Source organism: Lontra canadensis, unplaced genomic scaffold (genome assembly GCF_010015895.1).
Source record: "Lontra canadensis isolate GAN:19392208 unplaced genomic scaffold, GSC_riverotter_1.0 scaffold29, whole genome shotgun sequence".
NCBI lineage: Eukaryota > Metazoa > Chordata > Mammalia > Carnivora > Mustelidae > Lontra > Lontra canadensis.
The window spans coordinates 8,259,314-8,285,230 of NW_022631023.1; the positions used below are offsets into that span (position 1 = coordinate 8,259,314).

A 25,917-nucleotide genomic window follows, 5' to 3' on the forward strand; every position below is an offset into this window, starting at 1 on the left:
CTCTGGTTTCTAAATGCTTCTGTCTTTTCCTTGTGTCTCCTGGAAGCCTGTGAATGTGTTCCCTTTCAGGGCTCCCTTGTCGAGATATCTAGAAATACCAAATTCTAAGTGGGATAAGGTGAATTTGTCATACAAACTGCAGAGGACCTCTCAAATAAATAAAGTCCCTTCATAAGCCGGGTGAGTTTGGGAAGATTGGGGTTCCTGATGCAGCAAAGACGGGCCCATGTCTCCACGTCTAAGAGCCACCTTGTGGCGGAAACCGCTCAAGGCTTGAGAGCCAAACAAGCCTGGACCCCGGTCCTGTCTGGCTCAGCTGCTGTCCGGCCACAGGCCTCCACCCCTGGGGCTCATCTGCTCTGCTGGGCAATGGGCATAAGGGCCGCCCAGCTCCCCTCAATGACGAAAGGTCAGAATGGACACATGCAAAGCATCTAGACTGTGTCGGGGTCACAAGAGCCTCATGCTGATCATCACTGTGGCTTTCATTACATTTCCAAAGTGCAAATTATATTTATTTCCCCTGGGGGAAAAAAAAATCCCTGCTCCCCTCTATGAGCCAGGTAGCACAGAGATAAGAAATGAGATTTAAGGGACGCCGGGGTGGCTCAGTCAGTTAAGCGTCTGCCTTTGGCTCAGGTCATGATCCCAGGTTCTGGGATCGAGCCCCACGTCAGGCTCCTTGCTCAGTGGGAAGCGTGCTTCTCCGTCTGCCTGTGCTCCCCTTGCTGTGCATTCTCTCTCTCTCTCTCTGACAAATAAATAAAATCTTAAAAAAAAAAAAAAAAGAAATGAGAGCGCCTGGGTGGTTCAGTGGATTAAAGCCTCTGCCTTTGGCTCAGGTATGGTCTAAGGTCCTGGGATCAAGCCCCGCATCGGGCTCTCTGCTCAGCAGGGAGCCTGCTTCCTCCTCTCTCTCTGCCTGCCTCTCTGCCTACTTGTGATCTCTGTCTGTCAAATAAATAAATAAAATCTTTTTTTAAAAATGAGATTTAAAATGAAGACTTTTAATTCCATAAGTTTTCATTCTCCGGGCTTAGAGACCTAATGTCCTCCAGTACAGCCCCACTTTGAGGAGCAACTCTTCCTGCAGGTAATTTGAGGGGATATCAGGGCTTGCTGGGTATCAGGGGTCCTGACGAGCTCCTGCCTCCATAGAAGGGGGCTGGGGACCTGTGGGGTGGAGGCTTTCAGAGCAGCTGCCTGCCTTCCCCACCTGTAGTGGTGGTGACTGGGAATGTCCCTCCCAGGGTATACCCCAGGTGGTGTGGAGATGAGGACCCTCACGCCTCTCTTCCCTTCTAGATTGTTCCGTGGTGATGCTGCTGCTCCACACCCTCAAAGCAGATGCCTCTTCATCTCCCGACCACTCTCGTGACTCTAGAGCACATACTCTCAGCTTACTCTCTGCCAAGCAAGTCTCCCCAATAACTCATTCTGTAATCGACACTCCCTACCCCTGTACCAGCCCCCATAGGATCGAGGCCAACCTATAGATCCCGTCCAAATGGTCAGCAGTTGCTTCCTGACCAAGCTGCTTTCAAGAACGACAGGGATGTTTGTATCACGATTTGGTTATTGAAACACAAGAAATACAAAGGCGGCTCACAACTCTGAGTCTGTCCATGCACGGCGACCTCTCCTCGCTGTTGTGAATCAAAAGGGAGCAGGAAGAAGCTGTGTGAGTCTGCCTAGCGACACCCTAGTGACTGCCATGCCCACTGGGATGAGAGACGGCTGGGCAGGCAGACAATGTGGCCAGAGCGAGCAGTCCTTGACCTGCCGTCCACCCTCAGCCTGACACCAGCCACTTATCCTCAAACGCCTTCTCATCAACACAAAGCAAAGGGAGAATGGGGGCAGGAGAAGATCCGGCTCCTCCAACCTTCTCCACCCCCTTACCAAGCACCCCTGAGCCGGCCATTGGCAGGAAGGCTGGACCGTGAGAAGATGAGGTATCCTGCTCCATGCCAATTCTTTACTGCCTCAAGTTGGATTCCGGAAGAAAAGTGTCACTTCTTTAAACATTTCAGTGACTTGAGGCCCACCCCCATGCCATGCAGATGTTCATCCAACTGTCTGCTTTGGCGAATCGAATACTGATTATTCCCTCTTTCCATGCTGACTTCTCCCATCCTGGGAACCTGGGGTCTCCCCTGAGCTTGCCAACCAGGTGGTGGACAGCGGTCAGAGACCGCCTGCTGCCTCTCACAGTGTGACCCCAGGCAAGTGGCAGAACCTTTCTGAACCTCAGCTCCTCCTCAGCAGTAAAAGAAAGCTATGAACAGGAGAAGCTCCCTCACCGGGCTGGCAACATATTTAACCACTTAAACCAGTGCCCGACAATAGTAAGGACTCTGTATGCGCTGGTTCTTTTGCTGGTTGCCCTCATTTGCAGCCGGTGTCCAGATGTCATAGAGACGTTCAGGTTGTAAATCCACCATCTCCAATCCAGGAGCTTCCGCACCATCCCACCCCCGCCACATCACCGGAAGGTGAGCTCGGACGGCTGAGAACAGACCAATAGCTGTGCTTAATGGAGGGGTGGATGGAGTGCGCAGGACTTTTAAAATCCACGTGTGCACAGCGGGTGACCATGGTACGCGACAAGGGCCTCCTCCCCGCTCTGCCCAAGCCCCGGCGAGCCCCGCCCACGGCGAGCCCCGCCCACGGCGAGCCCCGCCCACAGCGAGCCCCGCCCACAGCCCAGCGGCGGCTCCAGGGAGCGGTACTCACGGAGGTGGTGCGCGTAGCGGAGGTGGAAGACGTCACAGCCGTGCACGTGATGGTAGAGGGTCTTCTCGATCAGGTCCTGCGGCTCATACCCGGTCAGCTCGGTCACCCTGGGGGGAGGCGGACAGTGGCTCCGTGGGTTACGCGGCTCTGCAGATCGCCTTTCATTTAAACTAATACTGGTCTGGCCTACGAATCAAGTGCTAAAAGGCTCAGGGGAAGGGGGGCTGATGTTGGTTTTGGAAACTGAGTGATCTTTTTTGCAAGAAGATAGTCTTTGAACTCTAGCCCTGTGCAGGATGTAGCAGGGTTTGTGAGCGGGAATGTTCTTCTGAAACCACCGGCTAGAAGAACATCTGATGGCTTAACATGTTTTCCTTTTTGGGGGTGAAGCTTCTCCAGGGGCGCTTACACCTGAACTTTGATGCTGATAGTGGGAGAAAGACCCACTCTCCTGGGGCTTTTGGGTAACAGTCCAATGGAAACCTTTAGTTTTTTTTGTTATGGTAAAATATGCATAGTAGAAAACCTTTGCCATTTTAACCATTTTTAAGTGTACATTTAGTGTAATAACTACATCCACAACGTTGTCGGACCAGCACCCTTTCCAGCTCCAGAACTCCCCACTGCACCCAGGTAACCTTCACTCTCCCTCTGTCTCTATGAATCTTTCTATTCTAGATATCTTACAAGTGGGGTGCCTGGCTGGCTCAGTCGGTTAAGCGGCTGCCTTTGGCTCAGGTCATGATCCTGGGGTCCTGGGATTGAGTCCCCCACATTCGGCTCCTTGCTCAGTGGGAAGCCTGCTTCTTCCTCTGCCTCTGCCTGCCACTCCCCCTGCTTGTGCGATCACTCTCTCTCTGACAAACAAATAAATAAAAATTTTAAAAAGCAGGTATCGCAGAGGGGTGAAATGATGTGGCATACGTCCTTTTGTCTGGCTTCTTTCACCTGGCATCATGTTTTCAGGGTTTGCCCATGCTGTGGCGTGTGATAGATGTGGTTCGTTTTCATGGTTGGGTAATGTTCTATCGCATGTAGATATCATATTACGTTTGTCTGTTCACCCACTGACGGCCACCTAGGAGGGTTCCACATCCGGAAACCTCACACGGAGTGTGTGAGCCCTGATGTCTCACTGGATGCCGTGGTTTCAGGACGCTCTGGTTGGGCGGTGGCTTATTCAGACTAGCTGGAGCCAATGACCCCTCCTATGAGTGGAGCATCGTGGTGCAGCCCCCAGAAACCAGTAGAACAGCCCCCACAAATAGCATGACTGCAAGGTAAACCTTCAGTCTGCTGACGAAAGGGCAGCATGTCCCCGGGCTTTCTTGCCATTATCACCTCTCTGTTCTCATCAAACCCCAGGAATGAAGATTCTCTTCAAGAGGCCCCACAACAGCTCTGTGAAGAAAAGCAGCTCTCAAGGTCCAAGCCCACATCATCACTGGCCTTCGGATCACTCCCTCCAGAGGTGAAAGGGGCAGGCGGCAACGGTGTTGTTCCTCAGGCCCTGGGCAACTGAGCTGGGAGCTGTGCCCTTGGAGGAGATGGCCCAAATGTCTTGGTGATAGATATTCAAGAACAGATGAAAGAGGAGGACAAGAAGGATTCTAAGGGAAGGGAGGCGGTTCTGGGGGGCAGAGGTGGGGCCTGAGGCTGGGCCAGGACTGGAGGTCCTCCTGATTTCTGTCTGAAATGTTGGCTAGAAATGAAATGGGGAAACTTGACCTCACTTTCATTCTGTAACCTGCTCCCCTTTCTGTTGAGTTCTGTGCGGGCTTCGGGTTGTAAATCTCCGGGAGCCTCATATTTCCCTGGAATTACTCACTATTTGGTGTACACATTTCCATGGTGTTCCTCCAGGGTGGGAAGGAGATGGGGCTGGAGGTAGGTGGAAAAGGGAACTTGCCACAGCCTTTCAGGGCTCGGGGGATGTGTCTAAGGGCCACCTAGGACTTCAGGCCCCACTGGAGTCGAACTGTGTGGCAGGAAAACTGAGACCTGGCATCCCCCCAGAAAGAAAACCAGGCATCTCTATGGTGTGGGGATGAAAGAGGCTTCCCAGACCCTTTGGAAGCAAAGTTACAGAACAACGGCCTCGAACGTGTAAATGAATCAGAAACACATGTATTAAGTTTCTCATCAAAGTGCACGCTGGTTTTAAAAATTAAAGGGAAAGAGAAGGGTCTGGCAGCATGCCCTCCTGGTTTTTTCCAAACCTCCAGTGTCTGAAGACCTGTCAGAGGGATTTGCCAAACCCCAAACATGGCTGGGTTCACCCATCCTTAGCAAAAGCACCAGCTACAGTTTCAAAGTGAAATACCACAAAACCCCTATGAACCAAATTTCAGGTTACGCTGAGTTCAGTTGTGTCTGGGATTACACTGGGTGGGGGGCCCAGTGGCCACCCCCCAGGCCCCTGTGACTCTAGGGCTGCTGGGCTTCAAGCCAAGCCCACACAGTGGCCTCTGGGGTTTGGATGTAGGAGCTTACATCCCCCAGCCCAGAGACCTCTCAGAGCCGAGCTACAATGGACCAGAGACCAGAGTGGGGTGAAGAATTCTCCAGCTCATCTCTCTCTTAAGCATCTCTTAGATGACTGGAGTTCAGATGCTTTGCTAGAAGCTTCCTGGTACTTAGCTGGGAGAACCATGGGGACTTCTGCAGAGACAGGATGTCTTCTGCAAGTTCACAGTCTTTCTTTCCTACTCACCTCAGGGGTCTGGCCCCCACACTGAGGTGGAAGGATGCTGGCATTCAAGAAAGCCCATGCCTGAGGCTCCCTCCCCGAGCAGTCTGGCCTGTCAGCTCACGTTGTATGCCCTCTTCCGCAAAGCCCTCCGCTTGTCCTTCTTGTTTCAAAGCTGCATGCACTGAACCATTTGAGAAGACGTGAAGTCTCTTCTCCGGGGAGACCTCCCTCTTTCATCTTCTAGAGAATTCACTGAGCCTCAGAGGCTTTTCCTGGAACCCTCAAAGGAAAACTAGGAGGAGACAGACATAACAAGGGAGAACCTCCCCCAAGTGTCTAAAATAATGAACCTGGAGGACTGGAACTCTTTTCAGTTCACTTTTAAAAGTGCCTCCTGAATCCAGAAAGAACCCCTTCCCACCACTGCCTGCTGTCACTTCTGCCACACCCCAGGCAGCCCACCCACCCTGGGCCCCTCCAGGCAGGTGCCTGTCTTCCCTGCAGGAAACAGCATTTGTCAGCGTCTGCCGGCCCAAAGGGGCTGTCCTCCTTCCCCCAAAGAGTTATGCGTACTCTGCTTGGAGCTCCTAGGAGCACAAAGGCCAAGTCTGTCATGTCAACCTTGTCACTTCTCTACCTTTCCAGGGTTCTGAGGTTCTGAGGTGTGCTAACGACGAACTAAGCTAACTGGTGTCTTCTCTTCCCAGCCCTAAGCAAATATGTGTGGTTTTCTCCCATAACTGGTTAAAATGACCAATTTTATGGCATGTATATTTTACCACAGTTAAAAAGATGGGGAAAAAAATCTACAAATCTTAACAACTATATATGTGTGTGTGTGTGTGTGTGTGTGTGTGTATTTACATATAGCTGTATCTATCTCCTCTCTCCCAGAAAGCTTAGCCACACACACCAAAAAGCAGAAGTGGGGTCTCTGAACATCGAGTCCTCCTCTAGGGGACTGTGAGGCGGCAGCATGACTCACCTTGCAGGCCCATCAGGCTTTTTACTTTTACAAATGCTTCCTGTCTGGGTTCAGAATTCACTTGCCCTAAACAGCCTGTGGGTACCCCAGTGGGCAGGGCAGGGCTGACTTGTTTCACAGACAAGGGAAGCCCAGAGAAGCCCCAGGCCTCCAGGCATGTGAAGCCCGCGGGCTGCCCTGGGGGACAGCTGGGCTGCTCCAGCAACCCCCTCCCCCGTGCAGGCTGCCGTGGGCCCAGCGAACACAAATCAGTTCTTCTGCCTCGTTCACGCTCCCTTCTCTCTCAGGGATCAGACCTTCCGACTGGCAGGCATCCTCAAGTAAGAAGGGAAACGACGGTTGAGAGAGCCGGGTCTGGAGCCACTGCATCTTGACCCTCCCCGCCCGCCGGGGGTGCCCTCCCAGGCCAGGGCCAGCCGGGGGCCCCCAATGAGGTCGCGGCCACAGCTTTCCCCAGGGAAGGCTGCCTGCCTGCTCGCAGCCTCAGCTCTGGTGGCCACCACAGCTCGGATGGCCTCCCACCAGCCTGCGTGGGCAGCCCCCCACCCCACCACACACACTACTACGTTCTTTCGATCGTAAGGTTCTACCTACTTCATGGAGATACAAGACAATCCCGACCTCGTGGGCCTTCAAAAACTTGTGTCCACAACACGTATTTCCAGTTCCTACTCCAGTGAGATGATGAAGGGAGACGTCAATAATATAAAATAATTTAAAACCTGATACCTGGAGAAGCAGCTATGCCCTGAGGCCTACGGCTGATAGCAGGTCTTTCAACTCATGACCTGGTTCCACTAAATCGCTTTCTAACTCACATTCTTGAGAGAGAGAAAGAGCACGAGTAGGGGGAGCAGCAAAGGGGGAGGGAGAAGCAGGCTCCCCGCTGAGCGGGCAGCCCAATGTGGGGCTCGATCCCCGGACCCCGGGATCATGACCTGAGCCAAAGGCAGACACTCAACTGACCAAGCCACCCAGGCACTTCTCTCACTTGCATTCTTAGTATGACTTATTCCTCATTACATTTTGGCTTAACAGGGTAGCTCTCGGGGCAGTTTCCACCGTCGGGGTCTTCTGGAACTCTGCAGGAACAGCAGGTGCCAAACTCACCTGGAATCCAGGAAGATCAGCTTCAGGTCGAGGCTGGCCCTGAACATGAACATGTTACTGTGCAGCTTGATCTCTGTGACAGCGCTGGGCGGCAGCGACTGGCCCACGGCCACCAGCCCCACGATCTGGTAGCAAGAGTCATACTGGGACATGTCCAGCATATACTGCCTGATCTTCAAGTAGCCACTGCAGTGGATGACCTGGGGAAAGCAGAGGGCAGAGTCAGCTGCCGGCAGACCAGGGGTCAGACTGACACCCACTCCTCCTGGCTTGGGGCCTGCCTGCCTTCTCGAGTGTGCTGGACAGTGCCCCGCCCAGCCTCTACTGAGCGGTCAGGCCAACGTGCTTCTTTCTCAGGAAACTATCATGATGGAATGTCAGGGTTGTCTCACCTAATTGACTCTGCTCAAGTAACTCCACAAGGTAAGACCCCAATTGTAATGCGTTTATCTATAATTAACTCATCACCAAGTCACTATCAGAGGCACAACGAAAGCACCATGGGAAGCTGACCGTTGGCTCCACGATGCTCATCGCCTCCCGGTGCGACTCGATTTGACAACATGTTAACTTGACACTTACATCACTCGACAAGCTACACCATTCCACCAGTAAATGAAGAATTCTTTCAGTAGAATCAAGGGTCTTCCTTTAACGTATTTTTATTTTGTTTTGTTTATTTGTAACTCAAGATTCTATCCCCTTGTAATGAACACTAAGCTGGAATGGCTATATGGAAACCTCTGATTGTTATAGCCAAAAACCATGCAGGAGAGAATGTAGAGGGTTTCAAATGGCCGACAGAAACACTGGTGCAACCTTCAGCCTCACTGTTGCCAGCATTTGTATGAGTTAAGAGTCAGTAAAATCTTGAAAGGATCCTGATCACCATGACAGCAGCAACGAACAGCTAAAATCTTAAATTCTCTTTTCCAAAACGTTCCTCCGGGACTCCTGGATGCGTTCACTCTTTAGAGCCCCAACAAATCTTAAAATCCGTCCAGTCCACTGTCGCATCTTACTGATGAGGAAACTAAGGACAAGGTAGGTGATCTGTTTTGCTTAAGATTAGACGGTTAAAAAGTGGCAGACATAACTCAAGACCCAAGTCTGTTGGGTAGAGGACAGCGCCGGGGGTTCTCCACCCTTGGTCGAAATAGGCTTCGAGTCTGGGCCAGCAAATAAGAAATGTGTCCCCAAACTATCAAACAGAGCAAGGGAAAGTCAAAGGAAAGAGCTCAGTGTGGGGTTCAAAGGGGGGGGGTGCTGAGGAGAAGCTGAAAGGGAGGCTTCTGTGGTAGGGAGGAGGGCGGGAGGGGCATTCCAGAAAGAGAGGACAAAGGTGGGAGAAACAGCCACTTCAGGCTCCAGAGAGGACTCAGAAGCTCGGAAGGCGATGCTCAGCCCTGACGTCTCCCAACCTGCCCGTCCACCCGGGAGAGGCTGACTCGGGTACGGAGGCACCACGCCATCCCCTGGACTCGTCAGGGGACCGACTCCTGGGTTCTGGAGCGAGCCAGAACAGGCGGCCAGGTCTGGTGAAGAAAGGCAGCCAGGAGGAGCTCTGCCCCTTAGCGCAAGGGCCTTCTACCGGTCTCGTCCCTTCTCTGCTTGCGTCCCTGATGATCATAAAGTGGGGCCAGGAAGACTCCCCTCTGCGGGCCGCGATGACCGGTAATTAACGAGATGAGGGTCGGCTGACCAAAGCTCTTTGCCCTCAGAACAGGTTCTGCCATTAGGCACCTCCCAGCCATCGCTGGGTTTGGTCAAAGGCTCCAGGGCAGGAGCACCGCCTCTGTTCTCTGCATGTTCACTGCGACCCCACCACATGGGTTCTCGGTAACTAGAGGGCGGAGGCTCCAGGGGCACTGACCCGAGCAAAGAGGAAACTGCAGGAAAGGAAAGTTCTACCCTTGCCCACACTTATTCCTGGTCTCATGCGATGAAATCCAGTCCTCCTGGTATATCCTTGCGGGACACCAATCCTCGTACCTGCTGTAGGAGCTGGGGCGGGCAGCCTCCCTAGAAAGTTCTGCCTGGGGCAGGACGAGATGTCTGGGTCCCGGTGCGTGCTGTCTGCAGATGCTCTTGCGAGGGAAGCAACCCTTAAAGCCGTGAAGACCCACCGCCAACTCCCGCTTCCCTCCCGCCACGCCAGGCTCCTCGTACCTTGTATCCACTGCATGTCAGGCCCGCGTTTCTTTTCGCCAAGACACACTTCATCCGCAGGAAAAATGACCTCTCTATCTCATACTCTGAAAGCAGGAGTGGCATTAGATGGGCCAACTGTCCTGTGATGCTTGCCCCAATTTTGTCCCCATGACCTCAGTCAACCCTCAGGACCAGACCAGGCAGCCAGAGGCCCCATCCCAGAACGCCCAGCCCCTAACCCAGGGACTTCCGCCTGCGGCTGGGCCCCGGGTGGGGTGGGGAGACCGGCCCTGTCCCGGTGTGGCTTCTACGTGCTCCAGAGGTAGGCAGCCGGAAATGTGGCCATGGTGGGAACTCGGGAGACACCAGCCCAGGGCCGGCGTTGAGAACTCTAAGTGCAGCGGGCCCAGCCCTGCTCACACGTCCGTGGTCCCCTCCGGGCAGGTGTGCAGAGGGCTGGTGCCAAATGAACCACCTTGGCCAGTCGTGGGGAGGATGTCTGAGTTGGCCAGGAAGGCCCAGAGGCATCTGACTTCCTCAGGGATGAGGATGCTGGGTCAGGGCTCACAGGCACAGCCCTCTCTCCGGCAGAGGGAGGCAGCCCGTGGGCACCGATCCTGCCCGAGATTGCCAGGGAATGGGGAAAAGAACCCAACAGACCCACTCAGTCGACCAGATCAAAGCTTTTGCCCTCATCTATAGCCCCAGTCTGACCACCCCTCCTTTCTTGACGGCTCTGACCCTCCCCATTCAGTCTTTCCCTGGCTGGCCCGAAGGCCTCACCCACCCATCTTTAACCTCACTATTGCAAATACAAGTGAGTTCCCTAAGGAAACACCCTATACTTCAGTGAACAGACGCCCATTCTCCGGAATGATGCATCCACGCCCCTGGTAAGGGTGAGGTCAGTCCACTCCTAATGAACAGCTACTTGGTGGCAGTTAATAAATTAATTTTTAAAGAAAGGTTACCATTAGGAGTGGAGGCAGTGCCCCCTGCCCCTACCCAGGGGGAGCAAGGGAATGGCCTGTGAGGCTCCTTGTCCCCCCGCCCCGCCCCCCATTGGAGGGGCAGCCACATTTATCCACAATTCCTCTGCAGCGGGCCAGGATCTGTGAGGCATAAAGGCTTTTCGGGAACACGCCTGCCTGTCTGCACCATTTCCAGCTATGCACTGAGGTGTGGACACTCGGGGCTAAACACCTTCACCCAGTAATGAAACATCCAGTATGGAAAAAGCCAACAGCACAACAACCAGGAAGCAGCGGGGAAGGGGAGGAGCTCAGAGGCAGAAAACCAGCTCTGTGGACAAGAAGCCGGGGACCAGTCCCAGTGTCCGTGAACCTCAGACCTTGCATAGTCGGGTGGCATCCCCATCTTTCCTGGAGCGTCGTGCTTCTCTTGTGTGGTTGCTACACCTCAGACATAAACCACACGGGGACTGGGATTGGAAGGGTCTTATGGTATTTCCAAGATACCGTTTGCTGTCATTTTATAAACAATTTATAGCTATGACATGGAAGGCTGACATGAAACCAGAGCTCGTGGGAGAAATTCCATTCCTGCGTACTAACACTGTGGAACTTTCTAGAACAATAACAACAGAATGTTTTTAGGAATTCTCTAAGACTCCTGCAGCCTTTTCCAGCGTTAAACAACCCCGTAGTGAAAGAATGAGACTCAGGTACTCTATTCCTGGCCAGCCCTCATTTTGCTAGAAATTACTTCTTCCGAGCTTATCTGTGTGCACTGAGCTGGCCAGACTGTTTGCAAGGACTTAAGAGTTACAGACCATAGTGGGGTGCCTGGGTGGCTCAGTTGGTTAAATGTCTGCCTTCTGCTCAGGTCATGGTCCCAGGGTCCTGGGATCAAGCCCCCGGATTGAGCCCCACATCAGGATCACTGCTCAGTGGGGCGTCTACTTATCCCTCTCCCTCTGCACCCCCCCCAGCGCATGCTCACACTCTCTTTTTCTCTCTCAAATAAATAAATAAATAAATTTTGAAATAAAATAAAAATAAATAAATATTTATATTATATATAATATAAATAATAAATAAAATAAAATAAAATAAATCTTTAAAAAAGAGAGAGAGTTACGGACCATAGCTACAAGGAAGCCCCCACCTCATTTCAGAAACCAGCACAGAAATCTCTCTCCTTGGTAAGGAAAAGACGCTCAATGACTATGTCTGGGGCTGAGAACACGGGAGCCACAGAGCTGTACCCGAAGTGATTTTCAAGCCGAGCGCACTCTTCTGCAGTCCCTCCTTCTAGCCTTAGAACAGCCCCTCCTAGGAGGAGGCCGTTTTCACCTGTGGGCCACCCCACCCCACGCTTGAGGTCTCTGCTTTTGCATTCTTTTCTGTGGGGAATTTTGGCCCAGCTGGGATACCATAATCCACAGCAGACAAGAGACCCACTGAGCATCATGCTGGTTGGTGTCATTGGCTTGTCAGAGAGAGGGAGTTAAAGGGCCAGCACCCCAGAACAAGGTCGTTTTCCTAGCATGCACGGCGACTGTAATTTAGGGAGTCATCTGTGTAACAATGTGCTCCACATCCTCCCCTGAACAATCACACATTATGTCCTTACACGCGCTTATGGCGGTAGGACCCCAATCCATCCGTGTTCAGTAATGGGAACATCAGGTGGGGGATCGTGTCCCCACGTGGTGTCAGGCCAGGGAGGTGGACCTGCCTCCATCTGGACAGGAGCTTCTTAACTCATTCGTGCCATGGCACAAAAGTTACTCTGGTTAGGTTCCTAACCAGAGTAACTTTTTTTTTTAAGATTTTTAAATTTAGGGGCAACTGGGTGGCTCAGTCAGTTAAGCGTCTGCCTTCGGCGCAGGTCATGATCTGAGGGTCCTGGGATCCAGCCCCACATCGGACTCTCCGCTTAGCGGGGAGCCTACTTCTCCCTCTCCCTCTGCCTGATGCTCTGCCTGCTTGTGATCTCTATCTGTGTGTCAAATAAATAAAACCTTTTAAAAAAATATTTTTTAGGGGCACCTGGGTGGTTCAGTGGGTTAAAGCCTCTGCCTTCGGCTCAGGTCATGATCCCAGCATCCTGGGATCGAGCCCCACATCGGGCTCTCTGCTGAGCAGAGAGCCTGCTTCCCTTCCTCTCTCTCTGCCTGCCTCTCTGCTTAATTGTGATCTTTGTCTGTCAAATAAATAAATAAAATCTTTTTTAAAAAGATTTTTAAATTTATTTATTTGAGAGAGAGAGAGTGAGAGGGAACACAAGCAGGGGGAGTAGGAGAGGGAGAAGCAGGCTTCCCGCAGAGCAGGGAGCCCGATGCTGGGCTCGATCCCAGGACCCTAGGATCATGACCTGAGCCGAAGGCAGAGGGTTAACCAACTGAAGCGCGCAGGCGTCCCCAGAATAATGTTTTTAAATGCAGAAGATAAAAGTATAGGAGATCACAAATGGAACCAACTCAACTGTATTAAAACAGTTACCAAAGTATTTTTGGTAATATTTTTTGGTAATAAAACAAGTGGTGATTTTGTTATAAATGTGCTGCTTTATTCACACATTAAATAACAACAGCCAGCAGCCGGCCTCGTAACTCCTGGAATTTTGAAGTCTCGATGAGCGTAAGTGATAAGTTTAAACACCTGGGAGAACTATGAAGTGAAATGAAAAATGTGTGTGACTCGTTGGCGAAGCCACCGGCAGAGTGAGAGAGATGGCATACTGCCCATAATCCATAAGCAAAGGAAATGCTACATTCCAACCAGACAGAATAAAGATGTAATTCTCCCCACACCGTTTCACAGACCCCCTGAGTTCTACCAGGGACCCTCTGGTCAGGAAGCCCAGGGACAGACGTGCGTTCCTGGAATTCTGAACCAAGAGCACATCTTGATCGCTTCACTTTACCTCCCACCAGCGCCTGTCCTGGTCTCTGGCACAAGACATGGGATCAGTAGTGTTGCTTCAAAGGATAGAGACATGAAAGCAAACCCCCCACGCTGCGTGTGTGCTGGAGAGGCCCATTGGGGCAGTCCCAGTCACGTTTCCCCCTGGCAGCACGGGAAGCAAACCCTCGAGTCACGCTGAAGAGCGTGGTATGGTTTTCATTCTGGTTTCTTCGCGTCTGGAGGAAATACCTTGGAGCAGGTGATGGTGAAGGGGCTGGTGGGCTGCTAGGACGGCTGTCATCTCGTCGTGGTCGGAAGGATGGATGTATTCATAGATGCTGTTGCCGGTGAGCTCCACCTGCCACAGAGGGAAGGGAGGGGTCAGAAATCCTCCCGGGGACCTCCACGCAGGTCGGGGAGGGGAAGGTGCGCATTAGGGAGACACATCCAGCGTCAGAGCTCCGACCTCTGCTCACAGCCCACACCCTCTCCACCTGCAGAAACATGGATCTTTTATCGAGCCACGCTCTGAACCATCCACCACGTGGGGACGGTCCTGAGCAGGAGGAACTGGGACGGGAAGGATGGAAAGGTGTGCCATCGAGGTGGGTGACCCCGCCCCCACCGCCCCCGCCACGGCCCCGGGCAGTGTCCTTTACACAAGAGGCAGCTTACATACAGCAGACCGGAGCCAGGGCCCGGGTGGAGCCAGAGGGGCCTGGCCAGCCGGGACACCAGCTGCCAAGTCCAGACTGTGGTCCCTGCGAGAGCCGCGTCCTCTCTGAGACTGAGCAGGTGTGACCCGCGGGGTCTCCACTGCCCTCGAGGAGACCTCGCCTTCCGACAAGGGCCCTTTCTCCATCAGCTCCAAGCTGCGCCCCTCAGGCACCGCCAGGCCTCTTTCACGTTGCCAGAAACGTGTCCCAGCCCTCTGACTCTGGGATGACTGGTCATCCAATGGCTCCTGCCCACGGGTGCGGCAGGGCAGCTGTGTGACCTGTGGGGATTCGGGCCTGCTCCAGACAGCCAAGTGACACCGTGGTTATTTCCAGGGGTCGTGACCCCAACCTTTGGACACCACCTACTTCCAGGTACACACCCTGCAGAGGACACGACGGCAGGCCCTTTGCAGGGACGGGGTTCTCTAGGACAACACCAGCATGGCGATCGTTCCACAGAGATTCCTGGCAAATCAGTGCCGAAGTTTGAGAACTTTCCTATTGTTCTCCCAAACATAAATGCCACGATAGGGGATGTTAGATGTCATGTGATGGCCAGGATGCCCTGGCCCATCATTCCAAGATGGGCGGTGCCAGACAATGTTCCAGAGACTAAGACCATCAGAAGGGCCTTCTGAGCAGTGGTGGGCGGGCCCTGTCTTAGAGATACAATGCCACAGACAAGAAGAGTGAGGCAGCGGGAGCCCAGGGCAGGGATCTGTCTTCCACCGCGGCCTGAAGGATCCCCACGGCCCAGGGGGATGGAAACTGAGAGCGTGAGAAACTGCCCTCGGAGGGCAGGGAGCCATGGACAGGTCCGACTCCGACTCTTTCTCAGCTCTGCCTCACAGGGAGAGGGCAAGCTAAAAGAGCAAAGGCAGTCTTGTCCCCAAGCACCCCCTTGTTATTTTTAAGTGCATCGTGCCCTGCGTTTTGTTGGGAGGCTCCCCGGTCTCCGTCAGAGTGGAGACAACACGATCTCCAGTCAGGAGGCAGCTCTGACCCAGCTACCTCACGCAGCAGGACAACCGCAGCCAGGCAACGTGAGGCCCAGCTTCTCCTGGGAGCCACGGTTCCAAATTAGCATCAGGGCCACCAGCTCCTTCCCTGGGACTGAGCGGCCATGGAGAGGTGACGGAATTTACCCCAGTCCTCTGGCCAGGTTTTGCCATTTGTTAAGACATAGGAGTTACCATTTTATTCAGAACAAATTATGCTTCTGGCCTGCTAAGTAATCTTGTCCCTGAAAGGGCTTTGGCAGTTCTGTTTTCTGCATTATTCATGGGATTCTCTTGCCAATGTTATGCCTACAGAAGAACGGAGAGAATCATGAGATACAGAGAAGCCTCCCTACCTCCCCACTTGACCCTAAAGGGGATTTGCCAACGACCAAAGTTATTACGTGAGTTCATCAAACACAGTAAGGATTAAGAACTACATAGCCGTCTTTCAAATCATTTCATCCTTAAAAAATATCGATAAACCAGCAAGTGCTAAGTCAGCCCTTCGGGACAGGACCATGTCCTCTTTTCCTGAAGCCCGTGACAGAAATTCCTTGTGAAACTCTGTCATGTGGAGAGTGACAGAGGCTAATCAATAAGGGAGTCTTTTAAAAAATTGATTCACAATTTCAATGGCTTATTTTTAAAATGAAAAAGTAATGAGAGAGAATTTTTTGTGTGCGGGCCTATCATTTCTCCCTTACCCACATTTTTAGGGGGAAAAAAAGAGCATTCTGGTTTGCTCCAAGTTCATCAGAAAAAAGTACCCCATGTCTCTTCAGAGAAAGTATATTTATGTACTCGCAAGAACATTTGCAACTGTCCTTACAAGGATTCGATTCGCGTTTTAATCCCAGAGTAGCTTCATCTGTCCTCAAAGACCCCATTCTCACCACATGCATTTGGAGAATGAGGACAGAGAAGGTCCATGATTTAAGAGGCTTGATTTTCTGAATCCTTGCTTCAATTATAAACTCCAAGCCTGCCCAGGAAGTAAAATGGTCTTCACATAACGGAAATGTTTTTAAAGAACAAATTTTGGAATGATAAAACAGGGCTGACCTTGACTCAAAATTATGGTTGACATGGTGTTTCCTGTATTTACATATCTATTCCTGCTTTTGAATGGTTGGAAGAAATGTGACCACCTCACCAAAAAAAAAAAAAAATTATGGTTGTCGCTATAAAACTCCCCAGATCTCATATATCAACCTTATTAAAACAGAACCTCAATGTGATAGTTTAGTATTTGTAAGACCCTGCTAACTACAAAATGAATTGCTTTCCTACTAAGAACGTTTTTATGTTTTGCTGAATAGCTTTCCTTCCTGCCAAGAAAACTACATATGATAAATACTGCACTAAATGGATATATTTTGGGTTGGAAGGGGAAAGTCACCCAGTACTCTGGAAACACACATTACTCTGCTTTGGGTGTTTTGCTGACTATGGTAAATTAAGCATTAAAAAAAAAAAAAGATGGTTTGGATTTCAGAGTTCAAGTTATGTCAACAAACATAAAACGTTGTCCTTTCTCTTTATTTCAAAAGTGAAAGGATTAGGTCTTATGACACCAAACAATATCATGGCTATTTTTACGGCTGTAGTTCCGGCCACAATCTCCAATATTATATTTTCCTTTACATGTCTCAGAAACGGCCATTTCACACATATCTACAGTTATTTGAAAATTTACATTAGTTACCTAGATGCTATGTAACATACGTGACTCTGGTGAAGAAATTTCAACACAGGGATGCTTCCAAGAGGCCACGGAAATACACAGCGGGTATACAGGGGGCTTTTTCCCCCCTTCTTCCAATATAAGTAAGTTAATTACATCAACCAAAACCCATGGAACCAACCACCTAATAAACTTGCGTGGGTAAAGAGTGCTTCCGTAACTCTACCTCTTCCAAACAGATCTAAATCTGGCTACATGAATTATTATGTATCATTGTGTACACATAGACCAGGGAGAATTTTCAAGCCTGTAGTCTGACTCTGTTTCCCCACACTTGGACCGTGAGCTGAGGACACAACTTGTATTTTGTGGTTCTCTCTCTCACTCTTTGGTCCTGAAGTCTGACAGCGAGGATCACCATGATTACTCATTTAAAAGCAAAAATAATAAACACTGCCAGATTTGTTACTCCCACACTTGTTTTTAAAAAGTTCAATAAAACAAGCGCCTGGCTGGCTCAGGGGTTAAAAAGCCTCTGCCTTCAGCTCAGGTCATGGTCCCAGGGTCCTGGGATCGAGCCCCTCATCGGGCTCTCTGCTCTGCAGGGAGCCTGCTCCCATCCCCGCCAATCTCTCTGCCTGCCTCTCTGCCTACTTGTGATCAGTCTGTCAAATAAATAAACAAAATCTTAAAAAAAGAAAGTTCAATATAAGGCCTTGAGAATTAGGACGGACTTATAAAACAAAGAATGATTTTTATAGTCTCAAATAGATGATTCAGATACTTATTTAGGTAGTGCAGATTTTTTTTTTTAATTGCTTTGTTGTGAATTATCACACAGTTATGACAAACCTAAGAGCTTAGGTTCCCCAGGAGCTGCTAACGTAGAGTTTAACCCTGAATTAATGGGAAAGATATTGTTACTTAATGAGATAATGTCACTAAGAGTAATTGAAAGTTCTTGGAACAGAGACGGACACTATGTAAATATAAGTATTAGTATTGTCGTTCTCCAACAGAAAATCTGTTTAAAGGGTTACTGGGCCTACTGGATAGAATTTTCTTAACACTTTCATCTCTGAGGATTTAAAAAAAATTTTTTTAAAAACCCGTAAGCCTATTTTAATAAAGTTTTCATGTTTGACATATTTGCCTGACTTCTTACTACTAATAAAAAATAATTTAAAAGGTATAAAAAATTTTTTAAGGGGAGAAGTTCTTGACATCCTATTTAATACTTCATTTTACTATTTAAGTAAAGAAGACAGAAAAAATACACACCATAATTCTGCCTAGATTTCCTTCTGCAGAGTTAATCGTGAGCAGGAGGCAGATTGGAAGGAAAGGTTTGCTGTTGCTTATTTAAACAGTTCAATGTGGAACACTCCCCAGACACAAACGAGGACTCGTGTCTGCACTAAAGTGTTTTTGTAGCTGGAGACTGATAGTGAGACAGTCCCGCCAAGAGACTGGGTTGGTTGGGGGGGGGATCAGTCGCTCTACGCAGTCAGTTTGGTTTATCATTTTTTAAACTGACACTTCTTCCTGGCCGGCAACATACAGACAAAAGGCATCTCTACGACATTCTTGAAAAACTGAAAAATGACGGGAGCGTAGAACTCCCTCCTCTTTCAAAATGAGGACACCAGGTTTTATTGCTGCATTATGACCAAAAGGAAATGTAATTTTAATTGGGATTCTCCTTAGATTTCCTTTTGTAGAGTTCACTCAGGAACAGGAGGCAACTTGTCACCTCTCCAATATTTTGTTCATTCTTAATTATTGTGCTCACAAATGGTCAATTTCATTTCCCAAATAAAAAGAGGAAAATGACAGAGAGTTGTAGGATGCTAGAAGAAGTAGCCTGAGTCATCTGGAGTCCTGGGACGTGCACAGGGTCTTCTGATGAGCCAGAATATTCCACAGGACTAGTCAGCCCCAATATGTGCCCACCACAGAACACTATCCGAAGCAACTTTTGTGCTACTGGAAGTACAGTTCTAATGAAACTGGGGACACTTGGATTTTGCATAGCTCCCTATTATTTATAAAACACATAAAGTGGGTACTTTGATATAGTTCTTACCACAATCCTGAAAGAGAAAATCAGGCAGGATTTTCTTATTTAAGTGATGGTTCAGAGAGGCTAAGAACCTGCCCTACCAGACAATGAAAACATATAACTGGGCATTTCCCTTTTTGCTTTGACTGCTAGGGAGCTCAGATCTAAATTTAATGTCTGAAAATAGTGACTGTACCTGTTTTATCTTTGTCCAGTCCTGTTTAAAGGAGGTGAGATGCTTTATCTTTTTTGTGATATTTTTATAAGACTAACTAAAGGTTCGATAAATTACAATTGAAAAATCAAGTAATCTGCTCAAAATCTTTCAGCCACAGATAGAACGAAGGTTAGACACCAGACTGGTTACAACTAAAGGGGTTTAAACAATTCTAAATAGGGCATCGTGGAAATTCAGAGCATAACAACCTTGAAAAACATATAAATAGTAGACTTCATGTTCCCAACAGTATTTCCCTTCCCACTAGTGTACTAACACCATCAGTCATAGAAGTGTAAGAACCCAGCCTTAGCAAGTCTTAGCTGGGAGACCTGGTTTAGTAAAGGAAGAGAGGAGGAAAGGAAAAAGACTATATATAAGAAAGAGAGGCACAGAAACCCCTTTGGGCATGGATAAGGATATACCCATATTAGAAGAGATGGTTGTAAACAAACGGCAAGTTTAAAAAAATGCGTTGGCAGAAAAAGAAAAGGAATACACCAGATGCAGGTTTCCCAAATTGGGAATTTTGTTTTTCCATGAAAAAACTCCAGCCCTGTTAATTGACGTGTTTTATTTTGGCTTAACTACAGAGGGGGCTGGTGTAACACAGATTAATCGTCTGCCTCCCAGGAGCCCATTTCCTGTCTCTAATTAATTCTAGTGTGTCTTCAGTCGTGATGAAAAAAAAAAAAAAGCATTCTGATAAGTCACAATATAAAGAAGCATTTAATCCTTAGATGTATTTTTAAAAATGTGAATTTTAGAACCTCAGACCACGCTTGTTAAATCGGAAATGCAAACGTGAAGGGCCACCATCGGACTCCTCCCCTCCCTCCATTCCGAGGAGCCCCGAGAGCAGCTGAATTTCCCCCCCAAAACCTTTGGCTTGATCGGAATAGATAAAGCCAAGCGCACCTCTTTCCTTGACGGGATGAACCCCTTTTTAGGAGACAGTTCCAGAAAAATCAGTAATATTTAAATGTTCTAGAGAAAACAGGACCTCGCTGTGCAAAACAGTAGTAAACTGAGTTTTACGAGTTTCTATCACAAGCATATAAAATGCTTTACTGAAACGACCACTGAACTGGAAAAACTCAGGAAAAATTACCCTGAATTCCATGTGAACACTCATAAATCTACCCCCCACTCCTTCTCTCTCTCCCAAAGCACAGTCTGCAGAAAATCCATGTCCGACATCAGTTTTCCTCTCGCTTTCATGGCAACTCACAAGACCACGTGCAGCCCCGCAAGCGTGCACTGAAAAATCTCCCTTTGTGAAGCTCTTGTTAGCAGCAGACTGTTACTGTATAGGCAGAGTCCAGGCTATCAGACAGGATCTTGGAACAAAGCTGGCCGTTGCAAGGATACACCGCTCATTAATCCCAAAGGAAAAAAGAAAGTAAAACTGGGAAATGCAACATGAAGAAAAGCTCTGCGGGATAGCCTAAGAAGATGATTTTGCAATTTTGGATTATTTCATACACAAAAGCAGACGCTTGAACAGAATCACTTACAGGCTGGGTTAAGATCTGTCGACACTTGCTTTAATATTTTGGTTGTATCTAAAACCAGGTAATACCTACCTGCGACAAGCCCAAATGCACAGAAGCTGTTTCCGATATATACATGATTTTGCCATCAGATGCTACCACGAAAACAAATCCATCCAAAGTCTGTAAAAGAGAGTGCCAAGGTTAAGAGATGATAGTTACACAGTAGAGTGAAACCTCGTAATTGTACTGTCACTGAGGTAGAGGAATGTATCCCATATTATCATCCATACATACTTGTCAAATGCAAGACCAGCCCAGGGCCCTAAAAAGGGTTTCAGGTTATAACACTGAAGGTTTAATTCCTGGGGCCAGGCTCTCAAATGCTTTTAAAGAACTTTAAAAACAATCTTACATCCACATCACAAAAATCACGCAAAACACTGGAGAACTCCTAACGTGCTCAGTTTAAATGCAGTAGTTTTATTGTTTAGGGTTATTTTAGCACTTAGCGCAAATCCGGAGTTCTATGGTACTTAGGGGGAAACCCACCACTATATAGACCATTTTATGTCATAATTGGCAGTCCTTTATACCACCAGGACATATACTTTATTTGCCACAATTTTCTAGTTACCCCCTAAGTACCATTTGAATAATAAATTCCAAACACTACCACTCCCCTGAAAATAAACTACCCGGTTATTTTTAACAGACTATGTCTACAGAATTAACTACTTAGAATTTGCAAGAGATCAAATAACTTTTGCAAAATTCGAGGAGAAAAAGTATCAATTTCTGAAAAATTAAAACTACCTAAATGATATTGCTTAAGTTGGCTAGCCCTCAAAAAAATAAAGTAAAATTTTAAGAGCTAATTAAGACAAATAAAAGGGTAATGATTATATTTATATGTGGCAAGGATGAAAAGGCTAAATTATTTTTGAAAAAGGAAACTGCATTTTTATTTACCCATTCATATTTTAGATCCAGAACCAAAGAAAAGCAATAAAGTTGGTGAGCGGTCCATACACCCCACAACGCTGCCCCCATAAAAAATATTCCAAATTAATTTCTGGCCACAAATTCTATTTTTACAACATGTAATTGAAACCAGATTACCTTCGGTTTTTCTAAATCTGCCCCCTCTTTGGAGGGGGGCCTACAAAGAATGTAGCAGAAGTGAAACTTGAAAGATATCCTTACATTCTGTGTCTCAAATACAGTTTTACTGTGAAAATCCTTTGCCAGCTAAACTATCAACACCCTAACCTACACGGACATTGGAATCAACTTCTTGATTTTAAGCCTTACTTTCTCCTGTCTAACTCAGCTATAAAGTATTTTCCCAACTAAATTCCGTTTCAGAAATATAAACTATACAGCAATTTCTACAGTTATAAACGTTTTGGCACATTTTACACCCTTGCTCAACTCCAAAATCGTTAAAGAGATACATTTATTGAAACGGTATCTGACAGCCATGCGGGAGAAAAAGAAAAAAAATATATCATAATTAAATTCTGAGAGTTGCCAGCAGTAGCCAAAAAAATAATGTCTTTAATGGAAAATTTGGGGTATGTCTTCATAGCTTCAAATGACCTGATTCGCTTGAAGGTATATTAACAGTAAACACGCCCCTTGGCACAACATTCCAGAGTTAGAGAAATGGACGGTGGAGGAACCCAGGCGTGATGACTATACCCGCCAGGTTTTCACTCACTTGTCCCTGATGTTAGTGTCACTTTTAGCCTGCAGGAGTATCAAACCAGCGAAATACGGCGGCGGCGGCGCTCGGAGCTGGGAGTGAGCAAGCGGGTGAGCGCAGGGCGCGGGAAGGACTCCAAGAGCGCCATTTCCCCGCCTGGCCACCACATCGCTTGCTTTATGCTGTAAAAGCTTCAGGTTTCAAATATTCCTCGGGATCTTCTCTTGCCCCGAGCATGCATTTAAAAAAAAAAAATCATACTAGACATTTGGGGAAAGGGGTTTTGAAAAGATCCGCTTTTTTCGAAATGCGGTGCTCTTGGCTGACTGCGTACTGCCGCCAACACTTTTTTTTTTTTTTCTGTTAAAGAAAACACAAACTAGAAGGAGGAAATGCAAAAGAGCTCTTGGTAAGCATTTTTCGATGGCAGAGACAAATGACGGACGGGGGGAATGAATCGGGCCGTTGATGAGGCTCTGTAAAGGGCATCTGAAAGATTCGGAGACAAGAGGCGTTGCGGTCCCCACCCAGCGCCAGCCGCGGACTTGGAAATGGTCTGCCGTGCGCTCGCCTTGCCTGCCAGAGCCGCAGACCCTGCGGGGGAAACCCCAGGCCACGAGCGGTTTACCGACGGAAGGCTAAATAGCTCCGAGCTGAGGGCTGTAAGTTGCTGACCACAAACCAAGCAAGGGGTCCCTCCCTGAGCCAGGTGACCCCGGAGGCCGCACCAGGTCCTGACCTGGAGCTCTCGAGAACTGGAGGACTTGGGTTGAACCGCGCTCCAGCACTTGCTGTGTGACCTCAGGCAAGGTGCTTAAGCTCTCTGTACCTCAATTTCCTCCTTTGAGACAATGGAGCTCAAAATAGAGCCTACTCTAGGTGGACGATGACGCACCCGGATTCAAGAAGATTTAAAACAGAATCTGATCAGTAGTAAGTTCTCAGTAAATGCTAACTTAATATTCTGTTACAGGTACCATTTTACATCTCTTTTATTGCATCCCCTCCAAACATGCACTATTGTCAAAGGCTTTAGGACTGCCGCACTCTGGCTCAGAGCACCCGGATCACTTCTTCTTTGGCTCAAGCGCCTGGCACAGCGTCTGGCACAGAGCAAGCGCTCCATAAAAGTTTGCTAAAGGAAGTAAGGTTGGAAAGAACGGCGCGCCCACGGGCGTCCTTAGGCCTAGGTCTCGTGAGCTGTAGAGTACTAGGGCTGGGACGCGGTGAGATGCGGGGTCAGGGTGGGGCTGACCGGAGGTTACTCTGGTTGGACTGAGTCCACCCCAGTCCCGACCTCCAAAGAGCATGCATGGACAGAGGGTGGGGAGGTAGCCAATTGTCTCGAGGTCCAGAAGCTGTCTCTCGCCTTGACGACTTCTGCAGCCTGATGGTGGCCTCGGGATCCACCCAGGGGTCCTTGGGAAAGGACGTGGAGATTGGGAGGGCAGAGTCAGAAGGGGGCCCCCACCCGGCGCGGATCAGCGCCTCAGGCGGTGGCTGCGCTCCTCCCTCCCGGCAAAGGAGGCTTTACCTGAAGCAAGTGCGATCCCAGCTCCTTGGCGACGCTGTCCAGGGGCCCGGCGCGGCTTGGCTGTCCCCACGCGTCTCCTAAACCTGGGGAATAAAGCAAATCGGTAAACCGCAGCGCCGATCGAGAGGCCCCCACGCCCCGCAGAGCACGCGGAACTTCGGGACCGCGCGCGGTGGCCGGCTGGAATTCCGAGCGTCGCCCCTGCCGTCCCCTGGGCCCCGCAGGCCGCCGTCTGTGTTCTTGCCATCGCCCCTTTGCCCTGGATTAAAGAGAAAAAAAGGCCAGAGGAGATGTTCCCGCCGAGGCCTTGGGTCCCAGCGCCCCCAGGGCGCGCTGAGCTCGCCGGGCCCATCGCTCCCGTGGGTCGCCCACGTGCTCACGGCTCTGAAATTGCCGTTTTATTTGAAATGCCATAAAGTAATCTAATCTGCTTTGAAATCGGCCATCCTCGAAGCCAAACGGGGATATCGATTTGACCTGTAAATATTTCCCCAAGAACCCTCCCTCACTCCCTCCCTTCACTGTGTCCCCGGCAACTGCATTTTCCTAAAGACAGGCCCAGGCGAAAAGCCCTAGCCGCCCAGGAGGCAGCTTTTCTAGCATAAAAAAAAAAAAAAAAAAAAAAAAAAAAGGTTTGTTTTATTTTTAAACCTCACATAACCCCTCGGACCCCGCAGCCCTCGCAGGCGCCTCACAACGGGTTACCTGCCACCTTCCGGAGAGCGAGCTCCAAACGCACCCAAGGCCTGGTGGGGGATGGGCCGAAGGCGGTGGGAGTCTTGTAGGTACTCGAGGATAACTGAAAGGGATCTGCTGCCACATAATTAGGGTTCCCCAGTTCTTAACTACCCCCCCACCCCCTTCTTCCCCCAACCACTTCCCTGAAGGTCACAAGTGTTTCAGGAGACACACCAGCAGAATGGTGGCTCTGCCCAGAGAAGCCTCCTCCTCTGTGTTCCTGACTCAACTGCTGTGACCCCCAGAAACCCCAAGCCTTCTCTGCATATTCAGAAGAAAGCAGGAAAGCCAGGCAAGGGTTCAGTACTAAGTGCCACGTGGGAGAACCCTCAGCAGCAACCATCCAGTTAGAGCGACCAGCCAGGAGCAAGGTGGAAAAGGCCGGGGATTCCTGTCCTCAGCCTGCCATTGCCTCCAGCGGAGAAGGTGGCCCCAGGCTCCAGGCCCACTCATGCACTGTCCACCCTGCCCCGTGGCTGCGACCCCTGCGGGGTGAGCTATGGGTCCCACTGCAGGTAAGTCGATTGGTTCTCCTCTCTTTCACCCAGAACTGCACGCAAGACCGGACCCTGCCCGCTGCGCCCGGGGAGTGCTGGTGGCGAAGCCAGAGCAGGACGGGCGGGCGGGATGGGGAACCTCCACTAGTCTCAGCGAATTTGGGGACCATTCTCCAGACCACAAAACTCCCCAAAGAGGGCTGCGGCGAGTGGGTGGCCTGGAAAGGCGCTGCTTGGACACTCTGGGTCTTCCCCTGCTGTCTTCGCAGGTATCTGGAATCTGGGCTTCTGGAGGTTTCCACCCCAAGCACGAAGGAGCTGCCTGGCCCCAGAGGACCTGGGGGCCCAGCCCACCTCTCCCCCGCCCCAAGAGGTTTTGGAGATCATTCCTTGCAAACTCTGTTCAGCAAAAAAAGGGATGACCTTTAATTTCTCCTCCTAAACTGTAGGAATTAGGAGTTTATCCTTATCCATAAGGAAGTGACTAAATTCCACATATCCTGATTCCCCAAACACCATCGCAGCCCCTCAGCCACCACTACGTGAACAGAGGTGTCTTCTTAATCCCAGTTAATCACTGTCTGCCCAATTTCACTTCCAAGGTGCCCATAGTAGGGCACCGCTGGCTCTCACCAGCAGGTCTTCCCCGGGCCCCCATCTGGGCAGGATGGCTTGGTGGGGTCAACATTTACTCCATTAAGGAGAAATGGAAAGAACA

At 49.6% G+C, this 25,917-nt stretch overlaps 1 protein-coding gene across 1 annotated transcript in view; it reads right to left on the reverse strand.

Moving 5' to 3' along the window:
- Positions 1-25,917, reverse strand: part of SIM2 (SIM bHLH transcription factor 2) — a 51,111-nt gene that overhangs the window by 17,700 nt on the left and 7,494 nt on the right. Inside the window, exons 2-7 of the mRNA XM_032865349.1 lie at positions 23,965-24,047; positions 20,816-20,905; positions 13,796-13,904; positions 9,693-9,778; positions 7,524-7,723; positions 2,737-2,843 (exon numbers count right to left, since the gene is read on the reverse strand). Coding sequence (XP_032721240.1) covers positions 2,737-2,843; positions 7,524-7,723; positions 9,693-9,778; positions 13,796-13,904; positions 20,816-20,905; positions 23,965-24,047 — 675 coding nt within the window. The remainder of the gene's footprint in view (positions 1-2,736; positions 2,844-7,523; positions 7,724-9,692; positions 9,779-13,795; positions 13,905-20,815; positions 20,906-23,964; positions 24,048-25,917) is intronic.